The sequence below is a fragment of the Camelus ferus genome, chromosome 3 (assembly GCF_009834535.1).
Source record: "Camelus ferus isolate YT-003-E chromosome 3, BCGSAC_Cfer_1.0, whole genome shotgun sequence".
NCBI lineage: Eukaryota > Metazoa > Chordata > Mammalia > Artiodactyla > Camelidae > Camelus > Camelus ferus.
The window spans coordinates 49,656,126-49,675,683 of NC_045698.1; the positions used below are offsets into that span (position 1 = coordinate 49,656,126).

The window sequence follows — 19,558 nt, forward strand, 5'->3', positions numbered from 1 at the left end:
GTCCAGATATGTTACATTTACTCAACTGCTTCCCAAACTAACAGCCCAGAACCTTCTGGTTCTCATGTAGTTATTCCAAAGTGTCTTAATCAAAGGTGAAGCCACTATTCCTGGTGAATGCTTCAGTAGTCTTCCTTTCCCCTCTGATGATCTATAACATCACCAGCAAGTGCATTTTACAAAAATGTTTATTGCTAAACAGATATACCTTGTGCTGGTGTGCATCCTCTCTGTCTGAAGGGTCAGTGCTATTCTTTTGAGCTGTAAACAAAAAGAGAAAATCAAAGGAAACAGCCTCCACTGCTCAGACTCTAGAATTCTAAAACCCCAAGTCCTTTGTCATGAGAAAACCAAGTGGAAAAAGTGAAATTATGCAAACACTTTTTATTAAAATTGGCACATATAACATTCCTATAATTTATAATTTACATATTTATTAGAAACTAAATGCTATCTTTAGAGAGCTGAAAACATTACTGTAAGAAAAGCAAAACAGACTCAATAAAATAATGCTAGAGATGGGCACTGAACTCAGTATTGTTGTATTCCCCACAGTTTATACTCAGATATGCTACTATGTGCAAGCTTTTATAAGGCAAAAAATTATTTCATAATTAATTGTATTATCATAATTTCCTAATATGTCTGTCTTAATAAAGTTGCAGGACACAAGATTAATATACAGAAATCTGTTGCTTTTCTATACATTAATAATGAACTACTAGAAAATGAAAGCAAAAAAAAAATTCCATTTACATTCACAATCTTACCAAAAAGAATAAAATACTTAGGAATAAATTTAATCAAGGAGGTGAAAAACATGAAAACTATAAAACATTTATGAAGCAAACTGAAGATGATACAAAGAAAAGGAAAGATATCTTATATTCTTAGATTAGAAGAATTAATACTATTAAAATAATCATACCACCAAAAGCACTCTAAGGATTTAATGTAATCCCTATCAAAATATCCACAACATTTTCCACAGAACTAGAACAAATAATCCTAAAATGTATATGGAACCACAAAAGACCCTGAACTGCCAAAGCAAACTTGAGGAAAAACTGGAGGTCTCATGCTCCCTGACTTCAGACTATATTTCAAAACTACAGTAATCAAAACAGCATGGTAATGGCACAAAAATAGACACACAGATCAATGGAACAGAATAGAGAGTTCAGAAATAAATCCATGCACCTACTGTCAATTAATCTATGACAAAGGAGGCAAGAATAAACAGTGAAGAAGAGACACTCTCTTCAATATACAGTGGCTTCAGTAAGTGGTAAAATGGACAGCTACATGTAAAAGGATGAAATTAGAACATTTTCTCACACCATATACAAAAATAAACTCAAAATGGAATAAAGATGCAAATGTAAGACTGGAAAGCATAAAACTCCTAGAAGAAAAACATAGGTAGAACACTCTTTGACATATTATAGCAATATTGTTTTGGATCTATCTCCTTAGGTAAAGGAAACAAAAGCAAAAATAAATAAATGGGAAAAGCTTTTCCACAGCAGAGGAAACCATAAACAAAACAAAAAGACAAACTACTGAATGGGACAAAACATTTGCAAATGATATGACCTATAAGGCGTTAACATTCAAAACATATAAACAGCTCATAAAACTCAATATCAAAAAAATAAACAACTCAATCAAAAACTGGGCAAAAGATCTGAACAGACATTTTTCCAAAGAAGATACACAGATGACCAATATGCACATGAAAAGATGCTCAACACTGATAATTCTCAGAGAAATGCAGATCAAAACCACAATGAGACCTAATCAAACTTACAAGTTTTGCACAGCAAAGGAAACCATAAGCAAAACAAAAAGACAACCTACAGAATGGGAGAAAATACTTGCGAAAGATGAGACTGATGAGGGCTTAATTTCCAGAATATATAAACAGCTCATACAACTTAATAAGAAAAAAAACAAACAACCCAATCCAAAAATGAGCAGAAGATCTAAACAATTCTCCAGTGAAGACATACAAATTGCCAACAGGCACATGAAAAAATGCTCACTATTGCTAATTATCAGAGAAATGCAAATCAAAACTACAATGAGTTATCACCAAACACTTGTCAGAATGGCCATCAATGAAAACTCCATAAATGATAAATGCTGGAGAGATGGTGGAAAAAAGGGAACCCTCCTATGCTGCTGGTGGGAATGCAGTTTGGTGCAGCTGTTATGGAAAACAGTATGGAGATTCCTCAAAAAACTAATAGTAGACTTACCATATGATCCAGCAATCCCACTCCTGGGCATATAACCAGAGGGAACCTTAATTCAAAAGGATACCTGCACCCCCAATGTTCAGAGCAGCACTATTTACAATAGCCAAGTCATGGAAATAACCTAAATGTCCATCAACTGGATAAAGAAGCTGTGGTATATTTATAAAACAGAATACTACTCAGCCATAAAAAATAATAAAATAATGCCATTTGCAGCAACATGGATGGACCTGGAGATTGTTATTTTAAGTGAAGTAAGCCAGAAAGAGAAAGAGAAAGAAAAATACCCTATCCACATTTATATGTGGAATCTAAAAAAAATAGAAACAAGCTTATTTACAAAACAGAAACAGACTCACAGACACAGAAAACAAACTTACAGTTACTAGGGGTTGGGGAGAAGGAGGTGAGAAGGGATAAATGGGGAGTTCAAGATTTGCAGATATTAACTAATATATATAATATAGATAAACAACAAATTTATACTGTATAGCCCAGGGAACTATATTCAATACCTTGTAGTAACTTATGGTGAAAAAGAATATGAAAATGAATATATATATGTATATGTATGACTGAAACATTATGCTGTACACCAGAAATTGACACAACATTCTAAACTGACTATACTTCAATTTAAAAAAAAAGCACAATGAGATATCACCTCACACCTGTCAAAATGGCTATTACCAAAAAGTCTACAAATAACAAAGGTTGTTGAGGATTTGTAGAAAAGGGAACCATCGTATACTGTTGTTAGGAATGTATATTGGTGTGGCCACTATGGAAAATGGTATGAAAGTTCCTCAAAAAAACAAAAAATAGACTACCTTATGATATATCCAAAGGGTATATATCCAAAGAAGATGAAAACACTAATTCAAAAAAATACACACACCCCAATGATCATAGCAGTATTATTTACAACAGCCAAGATATGGGAGCAACCTAACTGTCCACAGCAGATGGATGGATAAAGATGTGATAAATGTATATACAATGGAATATTACTCAACCATAAAAGAGAATGAAATTCTGCCATTTGCAACAACATGGATGGACCTGGAAGGTATTATTTTTGGTGAAGTAAGTCACAGAAAGACAAATACTCTATGGTATCACTTATATGGAATCTAAAAAATAAAACAAACCAATGTATATAACAAACAATGTATAAATAGAAACAGACTCACAGATATAGAAAACACACTAATGCTTACCAGAGGGGAGAGTGAAGGGGGAGCAGCAAAACAGGAGTATGGAATTAAGAGATACAAAATACTATGTATAAAAAGCAGCAACTATATATTGTACAGGGAAATAAAGCCATTATTTTGTAATAACTTTAAGTGGAGTATATAACATATGAAAATATTGAATCACTAGGTTGTACACCTGAAACTAAAATAGTATTATAAATCAACTATACTTCAATAAAAATAAGTAAATAGATAAATAATTCTTACATAATCTTTTTGAAATTGTAGATCAAGGTTTTCTGTTTGTTTCCTTTTTTTGTTTTTTGTCTTTTTAAATGGAGGTACTTGGGATTGAATCCAGGACTTTGTGCATGCTAGGCATGCGCTCTACCACTTCAGCTATACTCTCCCTCTCAAGAGTTTTTTTTTTAATTGAAATACAGTCAGTTTACAATGTTGTACCAATTTCTGGTGGACAGCACAATGTTTCAGTCATACATATACATATTCATTTCACATTCTAGATCCATTTCTTTTATAGTCCAACTTAACAGTGTAATGAATGAAAGGACAAAAGTGCAGCCATAAGAAAATATTCTTAAGGAATGGAAGTAAGCAATCCTGGCCATATTCATGGAAAAGGATACAGCCAAATATAATTTACATCACCTCATTTACAATAATTTACATTATTCAGTTAGTGGATAATGGGGGTGAAAAAACAGAACTTTACAAAAGTTTTCTTAACTGTCTGCAGTGCACATTCTGGGGGAAAAGTACATTTGATATTACCTTTCTTTGTTCTTTTAGAGTCTTTCCATTTGATGAATCTGCAAACAAATCAGTGTGCTCTATGAAAGGAATGGAGCAAGAACACCACTGGATGGATTTTCTCAAAACTTATGAGGAAAATCTATTCAATTTCTATAATTCTAAATTCAACTTCTGTAATTCTGCACTGACATGATGAACAGATATGACAAGGCAATTTAATCTTACCTGATGTGAGATGTCTTTTATGTTTAGAAACATATCTCTCAAGAAGACGCTTCATACATAAATCTTTGGCCTCATCCAAAGCACACTTTCCATTGTCATTTCTAAATAAAGGATCTGCTCCATTCAAAAGAAGTAACTCTGCCACCTAGAGGAAGATTGTTCGTGGGAGGGAGCCCAGACAAAAGGTATATTATCATAAATGTGTGCTAGCATACAACTCTAACCAATATCAAAAAATTTTTTCAACAATACAGAGTTTGGGTTTACCTGTAGTATCTCTGCCAAATAAAAATAATTAATGTAATTGCTACTGAAACATAATTTGTTGATATACATATGCCTTCTCTCACAAAAAAGAAAAAGGAGAGAGGGAATGAAGGAGAAGGAAGGCTGGAGAGAGGGAAAGGCAGAAATGCTTGTGGTTCAGCTGCTGGTGAAATGGAGCTAGCAGATACACCAGGAATTAGGACTGGGTTCTGCAGTAGTAAATGTAATTTTAACAGATTCCAAGAGATAGTTATATCTTCTATATAAATCTGTGTTGCTGTTACTTCTCAGTGTTAGGGAGAAACTGGTAAATCCTAAATCTGTTACTACTCCTCAAGTAATTTCCACTACAAATCTCTCTGACTTCATCACCCGCTGATGCCCTAAAGAAAAAAATGGCCTCTCCTTTCTTTTATGCACATATTTTACATCCAATATACTCTGTAGTGTACTTAGTTCTTATATTATCTGTCTCTCCTGTACTCCAAGTTTTTTAAAAGCCAGACTTTTTTCCTTTTAAAGTTAATGTATTATTTTTGAATAAGGAATTAATAAATACAGTTCAAAATACAGAAGGCTCAGAAAAATAAGTTTCCCTCCTCTACCTTTGTCCTCCAGCCATCTAATTATTTTTCCTCAGTCAGCTCTGGTATCAGTTTCCTCTGAATTTTTCCAGATTTAGTCTAGTCCAGTAGGAATATATGTAAATATGCATGAATGTGTATATATATATTTTCCTACACAAGTGGTCACATACTATGTACATTCCTCGGCATCTTAGCTTCTTTCTCGCCCACCCTATCCTACAACAGAACTTGAATATTGTTTCATATTAGTATGGATTGAACTTCCTCATTCTTCTTAGCAGCTGAGTAATAGTTTACTTTTGAATGTATTATATGAATGTACTATAATTTATTTAATCAGTACCCTATTGATGAATGCTTAAGCTACTTCTAAGCTTTTGAAACAGATACATACCTAAATCATCTTTATATCCCCAGTGCCTATCTCAGTATCTGGCATAGAGTGTATGTTCAATAAATGTTGTTTAATAAAAGAATAAGTGTTGATCAAGGAGGATGTGGAGAATATGGTTTAAATAACAATACTAGAAGAGGCCTAAATCTCCAAGGTAATGTCTGGAATGAGAAAAAGGATCCGAATATCTGTAAATTTTATGCACCTAAAAATTAAAGATATATACATTTTTTCTTTTATAAGAAAGCATTCTAGGAGAGAAAAATGTCCCACAACACACATGGACATTATGACCCAAATCATTTAAAAATTATTAAGACTCAGAAACCTGATGATTCTGCTTTTCAAATGACTTTATTGTGGGAATGCTAGATAGGGTGATTGAAAGTAATAGTAAATTAATTAAATCTATTAATTCATATACAAGCCACATACAAGAAGAAGATAAAAGAACTTATGCCTAGATCTTCATGTTTTGTTCAGCAAAACAGAGAGCGCACTGTTTTCTTTCAGGAAAAGTAGTTTTGTAAAAGGGTTGCCAAAAGAGCTGTGTTGTTTATCTCTGGAGGTTTTATGTCAAATAACTAACCATGCAGTATGAGAGTAACTCAGGACCAAGGAGCATGAGAAAGGAGACTGGAGGAAGAGAAAAGGCAGGGGCCAGCACCTCATTTTTCTGGAAATCTGGGTTGGTGATCCCAAGGAAGTGGATACATTACTCTGGCAGTCTCTGTTTTAGACAATGGATACTCTGCTTCACCAACTATCCACATTTACCAATTTCCTCTATAGCTTGGTATTAGGAATTCTGAAGTCTACTTATGTTATATATCCTCTAACTTAAAAAAAAAAAACTCTCTTCTCACCTAATGGTAGTAAATAAATTACTCCCAGTGAGTTTTTTACCCCTATTTAAAATCTGCATTTAGGTTCTGTATTAATTATCCGTTACTAACAAACAAGTTACCCCAAAATTCAGTAGCCAAAAACAGTAATAAATATTTATAATCTCACAGATTCTGTGGGACAGGAATTTGGGAGTGGCATAGGTGGGTGGCTCTTTTTCTCAGGGTCTTTCAGGAGTTTGTAGTCAAGAGGCTGGCTGGGGATACAATCATCTAAAAGCCTGACTGAGGCTGGAGGATGATTCCAACATGGCTCACTCACATGGCTGTGGGCAGGAGGCCTTAGTTCACTGCCATGTGAACCTCTTCACACTGTTGCTTGAGTGTCTGCGCAATATGACATCTGGCTTCCCCCAGAGTTAACGAACAAGAGAGTGAGAGAACAAGGAAGAAGCCACAACAGCCTTTAACCTAGTCTCAGAAGTCACACACTATGTCCCTTCTGTCACATCCTACTGGTTTGAAGCAAGTCACTGAAACTCCAGCCCACACTCCTGAGAAGAGGAATTGGGCTCCACTTTTTGAAGGGAGGAGCGTTAAACAATCCGTGGACGTATTTTAAGGACACCATGTGTTCTTAACTGGAATAAGCAGAGCAATTTCAGTAAGTGGTGGGCATCACAATCCTCACTTAGTTTATCAAGCAGTAGGCCCCTCAAGGAAATATACTTCTGCTTAAAGCTTGCCCATGGATTTTCACCTTTAATCAATTATTGAATCAAGTGCTTTCCTCCTTCTAGAATCCGCTGACTTCCCATGGTGCTGAACCACACTGACTCCATTTTGTCAGCTCCATCTCAGGCCTGAAGCCTACTTCCTCCCGTTTCTGTGTGCCTGAGCTCTAGCTGACTCACAAGGAATGCACTCAGGCCAGATAAATTCATACCAACTTTTACCCTTGCCTTCATCTGATGTGGAAACTGGAAGGCTGCCTTTTGCTAACACAGACAGTAAATGGTCATTAGACTTTTAGAGAAAGGAAAAACCCCTGGTTCCAGTCAGTGTGGACATGCTTCTCATCAGGTAGTCACGTAGTCTATTTTTAGCTTTGGCCCCTTTAAATCCCTCTGTACTCCTTTCAGTGGTGTGGAATACAGCTGTCAATGCCTCTGGGTCGTTGTCTGTCCCATACTGCCTGTATGTAAGTTACCCACAGTAAACTTCATAATTGCACATTATGGAAATGCCTACTTTGTTTTTCAGTCTCAAAGTTCCTTTCAGTTCAGGGGATATTATTCCATATACCCGCCTTCCAACAACTTCCTTGTGTAAGAAGCCAATAGGACAGAGAATAAAATTCTTTCGAGTACTTGAAAAGTCAATATTTTGACCACATATCCCTAATGGGATAGAAACAAAACAAAAAAAGCACTTCACCAGTAGTTTCACTGTTAATAATAATATTGCTAATATTACTAATATCACTAATAGTAATACTGTAAATATATGGTACAATAAAGAAATAAGTTAATGTATTAAGAAATAAATATTTAACACAACAGAAAAAGATACAAGTATAAAATCAAAGTTATTAAGAATCAATAATATTTAGTTTGAAATGGAATTATCAGCAAGAATTCATGGTTTGTTTTTCTTTCTAAAAGTATGTATTTCACTGAAAATGCTTAAAGGAAAGAAATCCAATAGTAATGAGCACACCTAGCACCCAGATTGTGGTCTCTAAATAGATTTCCTGTTAAAACATCCATTTACAGAAAATATGGGAAGAAACAAGCTACACAATATCACAAAGATAAAATGGGTCAAATCCAGAGTTTAGGAAATTCTAAAAGACAAATGACCCAAGTTCTACAAGACATACAAAAAATAAAAATACAGGAAGAACTGTTAGAGATTAAAACATACTTAATATGGAATCTTAAAAAAAGAGACAAATTTGAATTTATTTACAAACAGAAACAGATTCACAGACATAGAAAACAAACTTGTGGTTACCGGGGGGAAGGGGAGGGGTGGAGGGATAAATTGTGAGTTCAGGGTTTGCAGATACTGGCTACTATATATAAAATAGATAAACAACAAGGTCATACTGAATAGCACAGGGAACTATATTCAATACCTTGTAATAGCCTATAATGAAAAAGAATATGAAAAGGAGTATATATATATATGTATATATAACTGAATCGCTACTCTGTACACCAAAAATTAACACATTATAAACCAACTATACTTCAATTTAAAAAAATACTTAAGAGACAACAAATACATGTAATGTACAGACCTTGGTGGATCCTGTTTCAAACAAAAACTTGCAATAAAAACATTTTTAGATAAGTTGGGAAATCTAAATATGGACTGGATATTATTATTAAATGGTATTACGAAACTTAGTTTTTATTAGGTGAAATAACAAAAAATGTTCTTATCTGTTAGAGATGCAGAGACACAAGAACTTATGGGTACAATGGTATGATGTCTGGGATTTTGTAAAAATATTTCCAGCAATGACAAAGTACCATACATGTTCCAGCCTGGAGAGAAAGTTTGACTCTTTACAGTCTAATAGAGTTTATAATCAAACTTTATAAGAGTATATAATCGAACTTTATCCAAACACAAATTGAATGCATAATCACCACCTCTGAGGGGTATATTTTCAATATATGTGAATCCCAAAAACACTGTCAATGAATTTCCAATTCAACATCTCATATACTCATATACCACAGGACACTTGATCAAATAAAAGCTTGTTAAAATTGTGGTAACTTACATTGACTTGTCATACCATTTCCTTTACATACTAACAAAGAGAGCTGAATAAAAGATGAATCAAGGTTAGTCTGAGATGACTTGCTGTTAGTGATGTCCGTGGATTCTCAAAGATCACTACATTCTTGCCTAAATGTCTCCTAGCATATGTTCAATAATTTGTTCCAGATTTTTCTAAGGAATCACTCTGAGCTGATCATCTGTAATTCATAAATTCTGCCTTTTCCACACTTAAAAGAATGTATTTATTTTTTAACAGTTTTACTGGGATATAAACCACACACCAAACAATTCACCCATGTAAAGAATATAATTCAATGTTTTTTCGTACATTAAGAGGGTTGTGCAATCATAACCACAATCTAATTTTAGAACATGTTCATTCCCCCAAAAGAAACCCTTTAATCATTACCTGTCACTCTCCATTACCACCCTCTATCTCCTCCTATTCCTAATCTTCTGTCTCCACAGATTTGAACTACTATGGGTATTTCAAATAAATGGTATGCATTTTTAAACTGCTTTTCACTTAAAAAATAGGATATTATCTTTTAGCATTCCTACCTTTTCGTATCTTTCCAATATAACAGTCAATGCCTGTAAGATAATATGTTCAAATTCCTTCAACTCTGGAGTGTTTAAGAAGCTCACATTCCCCAGCTGCTGGGTCCAGCATCGGGGTGCCATGGCTTTCCTGTCTCACACTCTAAGAAGGAAACATTCTCCTAAAGTCTATAAAGTATTATACAAAAAGAGTCTTAAAGAAGTTTAAAAAAATACTATGTGTAACAAAAATACATTCTGTATTTATTAAAAGTAACGTGTAAAATGGCATCTACCATACTAAGCACAACCAACCCATCACACAGTAAAATTTTATTATAAATTCTGAGTATTGATTAGCAGAAAAGACCAAAACTGAATTCCTATCTGCTTTTCTATTGCTTGGTCCCAGAGATTTTTTTTTAATTTTTTTATTGATTTATAATCATTTTACAATGTTGTGTCAAATTCCAGTGTAGAGCACAGTTTTTCAGTTATACATGAACATATATATATTGTCACATTTTTTTCTCTGTTAGCTACCATAAGATCTTGTATATATTTCCCTGTGCTATACAGTATAATCTTGTTTTTAATACTTGCACAATGTAGTGTTTGCTCTGCAAACAAAAGAATCACAGTACCTTATAATGCCCATTCATCACAGCATCTTGTAGGGGAGTGATCTGGTACATTCCTCTGATATTTACATCTGCTCCACCTTTTAATAGTTCATTTGCTACTTGATAAAATCCTCCTACACTAGCTTCATGCAGTGCTGTCCAACCTATTATACAAAAAAGAAGTGGTATTTGTTTATATTTGTCATCTTTTTTCCAGCTGGGTAATTCCTTTATTCTAATAGCAAACATTTATATCTTTCTCCTTTTGTATAAGGCATTTCCTCTTAACTCTGAAACTAGTTACATCTTTTTTTTTAATTGAAGTATAGTCAACTTACAATGTTGTGTTAATTTCTGGTGTATAGCAGTGATTCATTTATACATATTGATCTATCTATAAATATTCCTTTTCATATTCTTTTTCATTATAGGCCATTACAAGGTATTGAATATAGTTCCCTGTGCTATACAGTAGGACTTTATTGCTCCATCTTAATAATATTTTGCACTTGCCCTTAAAATAGGAACTCTAATTCTAAGTTGTTGCTTTTAAAATATTTTGGTTATATGAGACAAGATAATCTCACCATGAAAGCAAACTATATTATTTGTGGATTCAAAAAATCTGATGGACAAATAAAATTCCTACCCCTAACTCTGTTGGAATTTATATGGAAAAAAATGAAAAGTAAAAAATACTTTAAACTATTCCTGCCCCTCTCAAATAAAAAGGATATAAGTGGGGTCATTATTAGTTCATAAAGAATGCTGACTGCAGACTATTCTTCCGTGAAGAAGTAGGGGAAAAGTCTTATTTATAGCTCAAGGTACTTTCATTAAAGTAACCCAGCTAGCAGGACTACACAGAAGTCAGTTCGAAAGCATAAATTGACCCTTGAACAACATGGGTTTGAACTGCAGTGGGTTCACTTTACGTACAGATTTTTTTCAACAGTAGATACTACAGTAGTACACGATCCAGGGTTGGCAGAAGGAGGAAACATGGATACGGAGGGCTGATTATAAGTTATACTCGGGTTTTTGACCACACAGAACCTCAGCACCCCTAGCACCTATGTTGTTCAAGAGTCAACTGTGTATTTCTTTTCTTCCTATTTGCAAGAAGTTAGTTACAGTAGTTCAACTAACAAACTACAAACTGCTCCAAGAAAACAAGTCATCAGATAAGTATCTCTTTTCTTTGCTAGTCAGAAGCAATGGTATGGGTCATATTTAATAAATTCCAATAAATCATATAAGCGATGTAATAAAACCTAAAAGTTGCATGTTAAAGTGTATTTTACTCTTTCCATAAACCAGACTTTCTCAATCTAGGCACTAACATTTCCAGAACTTTCTCCATAAACCAATTTCTCAATCTTGGCACCAACATTTTGGGCTAAATAATTCTCTGTTGTTCTTAGCACTGTTCAATGTTCAGCAGTATTCCTGGCCTTAATCCACCAGATGCCAGCAGCATCCCATCCCTATCATAGTTGTAACAACTAAAAATTTTTCCAGAAACTACTAAATGTCCCCTTGGAAGTAAAATCACTCCAGTTAAGAACTACTACAGGAGTTCCTCCTAGAGTTTTAATTAGAAAGCCTTGAGGAAGAAATGAGAGTACCAAAACTGGTAAATATACAGTTAACAGAATTTTTTTCCCTATAAATTTCCTTAAAATGAATATGGGTACTTAAAGCAAAAATTACTATGCTTTGGGGTTTACACTGTATACAGATGTAATATATGTGACAGATACAACATAAAGGATAAGGGAGATGTGTTCAATATTCTTACATTTTATAAGAAGTATTACAATATTAACTCTCAGGAGAGTATGAAACACTAAAAAATGTATAATGTAATCCCTAGAGTAACCACAATAAAATAATACAAAGACAAAGAAAAAAAAAGCTGAAGTACACAAGAAAAAACTAGTAAAATGGCAGTTGAGTCCAAATATTTATATTAAATGAAAACTGACTACTCACCCCAATTAGATAGGCAGAAGTTGTCAGAATGGATAAAAAAGCGAAACTATATGCTGCCTCTACATTTTAAATATAAATACATAGATAGTTTGAAAATGAAAGGATGGAAAAAGATATAGCAAACAGAGAGGAAACATAATAAGGCTAGGATTTCTATATTCATATCATACATAGTAGACTTCAAGACAAAGTGTAGTACCAGAATTTAAGAGGGATATTTCTTTTTTTTAATTTTTTTTGTTTGTTTATTTTTCCTTTTTCTTTTTTTAAGTTCTTCTGTTTCTTTCTTTTTTAGGGAATGGGTAATTAGGTTTATTTATTTATTTATTTTTAGAAGAGGTACTGGGGATTGAACTCAGGACTTCATGCATGTTAAGCATGCACTCTACCACAACCTCCCCTCACTGATAAAGAGGGATATTTCTTAATGATAAAAAGGTCAATGTAATGGAAAACATGACAATTACAACTGCCTATCTACCTAATAACAGAGCTTACATACAAGAAGCAAATAACAAGCAAAATACAAGAAGCAAAAATTCACAGAATTAAAGGTAGAAATAACTCCACAACCATAGTTGTGAAGACTTCAACAACCCTCTAAGGAAATGACAAATCAACTAGATAAAAAATAAAGACAAAGATGATCTGAACATTATCAACCACCTTTAATCTGAGTGACATTTATAGAACATTACTAACAACAACTGAAGAATAAACATTCAAGTGCACATGGGGTATTTACCAAGAAAGACCATATCTTAGGCAGTAAACCAATTCTCAACAAATGTAAAAGGATCAAATTCATAGAAAGTATATTTTTGACCACAATGGAACTGAATTAGAAAGTAATAATAGAAAGTTATCTGAAGAATCCTCAAATATTCAAAAATTAAACAACTTCTAATATAATCCTGGGGTCAAAGAAGCAATCATAAAAGAAATTTAAAATATTTCAAACTGAATGATGATGAAAATACAACATATCAATAATGTAGTATGCAGCAAAAGCATTATTTAGAGGGAATTTAAAGCTTTAAATGCTTACAGTAGGGAAGAAAGTACAAAAGTCTGCGACCTTATGCTCAAAGGTCAAAGAAGAACCAATACCTTAATACCAAAACCAGTCAAAGATACCACAAAAAAAGAAAATTACAGGCCAATATCACGAATGAATATAGATACAAAAATTCTCAACAAAACACTAGCAAATCAACTCCAACAATGCATTACAAGGATCATACACTATGATCAAGTGGAATTTATCCCAGGGATGCAAGGATTTTTCAATATCTGCAAATTAATCAATGTGATACACCACATTAACAAAAGGAAGGATAAAAACCATGTGATCATCTCAATCAATGCAGAAAAAGCTTTTGATAAAATTCAACATCTATTTAGGATAAAAACTCTCCAGAAAGTGGACACAGAGGGAACATATCTCAACTTAACAAAGGACATATATGACAAACCCATAGCTAACACCATACTTAATGGTGAAAAGCTAAAAGCATTTTGTCTAAGATCAGGAATAATTCTCACCACTTTTATTCAACAAAGTTTTGGAAGTCATAGACATAGCAATCAGAGAAGAAAAAGAAATAAAAGGAATCCACATTGGAAAAGAAGTAAAACTGTCATTATTTGCAGATGACATAATACTATAAATAGAAAACCCTAAAGAAGCAACCAGAAAACTACTAGAGCTCATCAATGAATTTGGTAAAGTTGTAGGACACAAAATTAATATACAGAAATCAGCTGCGTTTCTATACACTAACAATGAAATCACAGAAAAAGAAATTAATGAACCAGCCCCATTTACTATCACATCAAAAAGAATAAAATACCTAGGAATAAACCTACTTAAGGAGACAAAGGACCTGTACTTTGACTATAAAACACTGATGAAAAAAATTGAAGACAACACAAACAGATGGAAAAATATACCGTCTTCTTAGATTGGAAAAATCAATACTGTTAAAATGGCCATACTACCCAAGGCAATGTGCAGATTCAATGAAATCCTTATCAAATTACCAATGACATTCTTCACAGAAGTGGAACAAAAAATGTTAAAATTTTAATGGAAGCACAAAAGACCCTGAATAGCCAAAACATTCTTAAGAAAGAAAACAGACCTGAAGAAATCACACTCCCTGATGTCATACTATACTACAAAGCTACAGTAATCAAAACAATAGAATACTGGCACAAAAACAGACATATAAATCAATGGAACAGGACTGAGAGCCCAGAAAAACACACATGCACTTGTGGTCAATTAACCTATGACAAAGGAGGCAAGAATATACAATGGAGAAAAAGACAGTCTCTCCAGCAAGTGGTGCTGGGAAAGTTGGCTAGCTGCATGTACAAGAATGAAATTAGAACATTCTCTAACACCATATACCTAAATTAAATACCTAAATGTAAGACCAAATACTATAAAACTCTTAGAGGAAACCATAGGCAGAGTACTCTTTGACATAAATCACAGTAATTTTTTTTTGGAAGTAGCTCCTAGAGTAAAGGAAATAAAAGCAAAAATAAACAAGTGGTACCTAATTAAACTTAAAAGCTTTTACCATATGATCCAGTAATCCCACTCCTGGGCATATATCTGGAGAAAACTATAATTTGAAAAGACACATGAACCCCAATATTTACAATAGACAACATATGGAAACAACCTAAATGACCATCAACAGATGTATGATAAAGAAGTTGTGGTATATTTAATACAATGGATAAAAGACAGTCTCTTCAGCAAGTGGTGTTGGGAAAACTGGACAGCAGCATGTAAATCAATGAAGTTAGAACACTCCCTCACACCATACACAAAAACAAACTCAGAATGGTTTACTTAAATATAAGACAAGACACTATAAATCTCCTAGAAGAAAACATAGGCAAAACATTCTCTAACATAAATCTTAGCAATGTTCTCTTAGGGAAGTCTACCCAGGCAACAGAAATGAAAGCAAAAATAAACAAATGGGACCTAATTAAACTTACAAGCTTTTGCACAGCAAAGGAAACCATAAGCAAGACAAAAAGACAACCTACCAAACAGGAGAAAATATTTGCAAATGATGCAACTCACAAATGTTTAATTTCCAGAATATAAAAATAGCTCATACAAACTTAATAACAAAAAACAAATAACCCAATCCAAAAATGGGCAGAAGACCTAAATAAGCAATTCTCTAGTGAAGACATAAAAATGGCCAATAGGCACATGAAAAAATGCTCAATATCACTAACTATCAGAGAAATGCAAATCAAAACTACAATGAGGTATCACCTCACACTAGTTAGAATGGCCATCATTCAAAAGCCCACAAATGATAAATGCTGGAGAGGGTGTGGAGAAAAAGAACCCTCTTACAGTCTTGGTTGGAATGTAGTTTGGTGCAACCATTAGGGAAAACAATATGGAAATTCCTCAAAAAACTAAAAATAGACTTACTATATGATCCAGCAATCCCACTCTTGGGCATTTATCCGGAGGGAACTCTAATTCAAAAACATACATGCACCCCAATGTTCATAGCAGCACTATTTACAATAGCTAAGACATGGAAACAACCTAAATGTCCACTGACAGATGACTGGATCAAGAAGTTGTGGTATATTTCTACAATGGAATACTACTCAACCATAAAAAATAATAAAATAATGTCATTTGCAGCAACATAGATGGACCTGGAGATTGTCATTCTAAGTGAAGCAAGCCACAAAGAGAAAGAAAAATACCGTATGATATCACTCATACGTAGAATCTAAAAAAATAAGACAGATGAACTTATTTACGACACAGAAACAGACTCACAGACATAGAAAACAAATTTTCAGTTACAGGGTGAGGTGGGAAGAGATAAATTGGGAGTTCAAGATTTGCAAATACTAATATATATATATAAAATAGATAAACAATACGCTCATACTATATAGCACAGGAAAATTGTATTTACTATCTTGTGGTAACTTATGGTGAAAAAGAATATGAAAATGAATATATGTATGTTCATGTATGACTGAAGCATTATGTTGTACACCAGAAACTGACACAACATTGTAAACTGACTATACTTATATATATACACACACATACATACACACACACACACACACATACATATATATACGTGTGTATATACATATACATATATATATATGTATATATGTGTGTGTGTGTGTGTGTGTGTGTGTGTATATATATATAAAATTTTTTTTAAAAGAGAGATTGATGTTTGGGAAATCCACAAAGTCAAGTTAGCAGCATGCAGAACTACTCCTGAACTTAAGGAATCGATACAGACTAAGAGAAAGAACCATATATTTCTCAAAATCAAGGGAGCAAGTGCTCTGGTTAGCAAGTAAGTTGAGGGATACCCTAAGACCATGACAGTTGACCTGGGTATGAGATTTAGAATAACAGTCATTAAAACCCTGATTATGGTATAAACCCAGGCCCTGCTTAAGTAAGTGCTGAGAGTACACTCATAATCACCTGCCTGTCCATGGATTGTGCTGTTGATCTCTGTGTACCATTAGACTTTGTGCACTGTTTCATACACCCAGAAAGTCTAGAAACAATAGTACAAGTATGGACACATAAAAGCAGTATCTAGGCTGGCCCAGTGTTGCTTGGTGTTTTAAGCGCTTAAGTGCCTTTAAGGAATCATTCCTCTCCAGGAGAACATGTCAGGTTCTCCTTACAGGAGACTGTACCAGAGATCCAGCCTCTGCAGAAGACTATTCCTTCTGAGCTTCCTGCCACACCCGCTTTACCTCATAGTCTGTTCTCTCCATTTCCCTGGCCATTGCCCCTGCTGCACATCTATCACTTTATCATCAGTTTTCCCCAAAATTCAGTGTACCATAAGCTTCTTTCAGCTGTGGACCTCATTTTCCTTCCGAGAAAAGTTGAATCTCATAGTAACAAGGCCCATGCAAAGCCAGCAAGCCAGCCCCAGGAGCCTCATCCTTCTGTGCAATGCCACTGCAAGTGGCTCAGCTGATGGGCCCCAGGCAGGCATAACCTTTGAAGATGAAACAGAATGTTATTCTCCCACCTCTCCCTGTTGTCTTAACCACTGCCCTGGGAGATGATGGTGAAGCATTACCTAAGCAGAAAAATTACCTGGAAAGTTTCTGTTTGAGACTTGCCTTAGGCCTACTTTACCATACCTTCATAGTAGTGACGCAGGAAACTACAAACCACTTTCAAGAGAACTGAGGGTGGTAACTGCAACCTACCAGCGTAACTTGGTTGATTAACATTTCCACCCATTTTTATGTAATGATGAACAAGACCAGCGTCATTGTGCAGAGCAGCCTTATACAGTAAGTTCTCTCCAAAAATGTTTCTCCGGTTAATGTTAGAAAGAGACATTTTATTCATCTTCATTTTTTCTGAAATGAGGGAATGAACAAAAGAAAATTAAAAAAAAATTAATAATCCTTAAAATCTTGAGGTTTGAAAATCATGGGGTGGGTATAGCTCAGTGGTAGAAAATGCACTTAGGCATGCATGAGATCCTGGGTTCAATCCCCAGTACTTCCATTAAATAAACAAATATTTACACCTAATTGCCACCCCTCCCTCAAAAAAAAAAACCAAAAATAAAATAAAATGTTTTCTTGAAAAATAGAAAATCAGAGAGAACATAGGTTAACAGGATGAATCCTGTCAATATTCTGGAATAAAGGTATATTATGAAGAAGTATCATCCATTAACCCAACTATAATGGTATCTACATGCAAAAAGTGAAAAAGACGAATGTCATTAGTTTGAAAATATGTGACTAAATTATAAATCATGTAATCAGCTTATGTTGACTGAAACCCCAGGAAAGGTACACATATGAGAAGACTGACAGATTACCTTCTTAAAAGTTCTGGTGAAAGAGATTATTTAAATCTAGAATTAGATGTTATTAAACCTAAAAAAATGTTGTAAGACCAAAATGTCTTATAAAATCATGAGGAGAAAATCTCAGAAGTGCATAAGGAAGATACAAAAATTAACCCCAGCAAGACCAGAAAAGAGAATGCTAAGTTTTCTTTCTCTGCTGAAAATAGTTGTCATGAAATTAAATAAAGAACTATGATCTTGATCTGTAAAACAGTTTTGACTTCTTAAGCTGGAAATACACAATTAAAATAGTTTTCCAAGTTATGTATACCGAGTACCATTTTTCCACCGTGCCTCCTAAAATGCTAAAAAAACTTCTGATTTAGATAATCCAAATCCTGCCAATTTTTGGTTTTCCTGAATTTCAGAACAGCTTTCATGATAGATTTTTCCAGTATTGATCTGAATAACCTGCCCCATTCTAAAACCTCAGAAAGGTAATTGGGTACTACAGCAGATTTCTTAATGGACCACAATTTACTGCTTTGCTTTTATTTGATTCCCTTCATTCAGTTGCACTGTAAAACAAACCAACTGCTGAAAATTTGAGACTGCCTTCCCCACTCCAAACTACAAACCATTCTGCTCCCACCAGATAAACTATATGCTTACCAAAAATCAGTAGTCTCTACTCCCAGATCAGTCTTTGCCAGCTTGTACTTGCTGTTATAATTATGTAATTTATTAAAAATATCAAATTAAAAAGAATACAAAAATCATCAGTGAAAACTTAGTCATCAAAGACATTCACTTCCAGTCATGACTAAAAAACTGTGACTTGCCATCCCATTGTAAACAACTAGAACGCTAGACAAAATATATGGGGGGAAGAAAGGTATATTCAGACATTGCAAAACAGGTAGTTCAGATCTATGTCTTTCCTGAGTGAAGGCAAACACTGAAGTGAGCCCTAAGGTCACTCCAGCTTCTTGTCTGGAGACTTTTCAGAGTATTGCACAAGAATACCAAGGTGACTCCGCTGAATTAAGGAGACAGATTAGAGTTTGAGGAAGATGGGGTGAATAGCATTTGCAGGGTAGGGCACCTAAAGATGAGGGAATAGAGAAAAGGTACTAGAAATCTATAAGGAGCGCTCCTTGAGTTGTCATCTGAATACTAAAC

General features: G+C 34.2%; 1 protein-coding gene across 1 annotated transcript in view; it reads right to left on the minus strand.

The window, feature by feature from the left end:
• ANKRD31 (ankyrin repeat domain 31) overlaps positions 1-19,558 on the minus strand; it is a 109,657-nt gene that overhangs the window by 54,080 nt on the left and 36,019 nt on the right. Inside the window, exons 10-13 of the mRNA XM_032468389.1 lie at positions 17,778-17,933; positions 10,536-10,678; positions 4,460-4,604; positions 209-261 (exon numbers count right to left, since the gene is read on the minus strand). Of these exons, the coding sequence (XP_032324280.1) occupies positions 209-261; positions 4,460-4,604; positions 10,536-10,678; positions 17,778-17,933 (497 nt within the window). The remainder of the gene's footprint in view (positions 1-208; positions 262-4,459; positions 4,605-10,535; positions 10,679-17,777; positions 17,934-19,558) is intronic.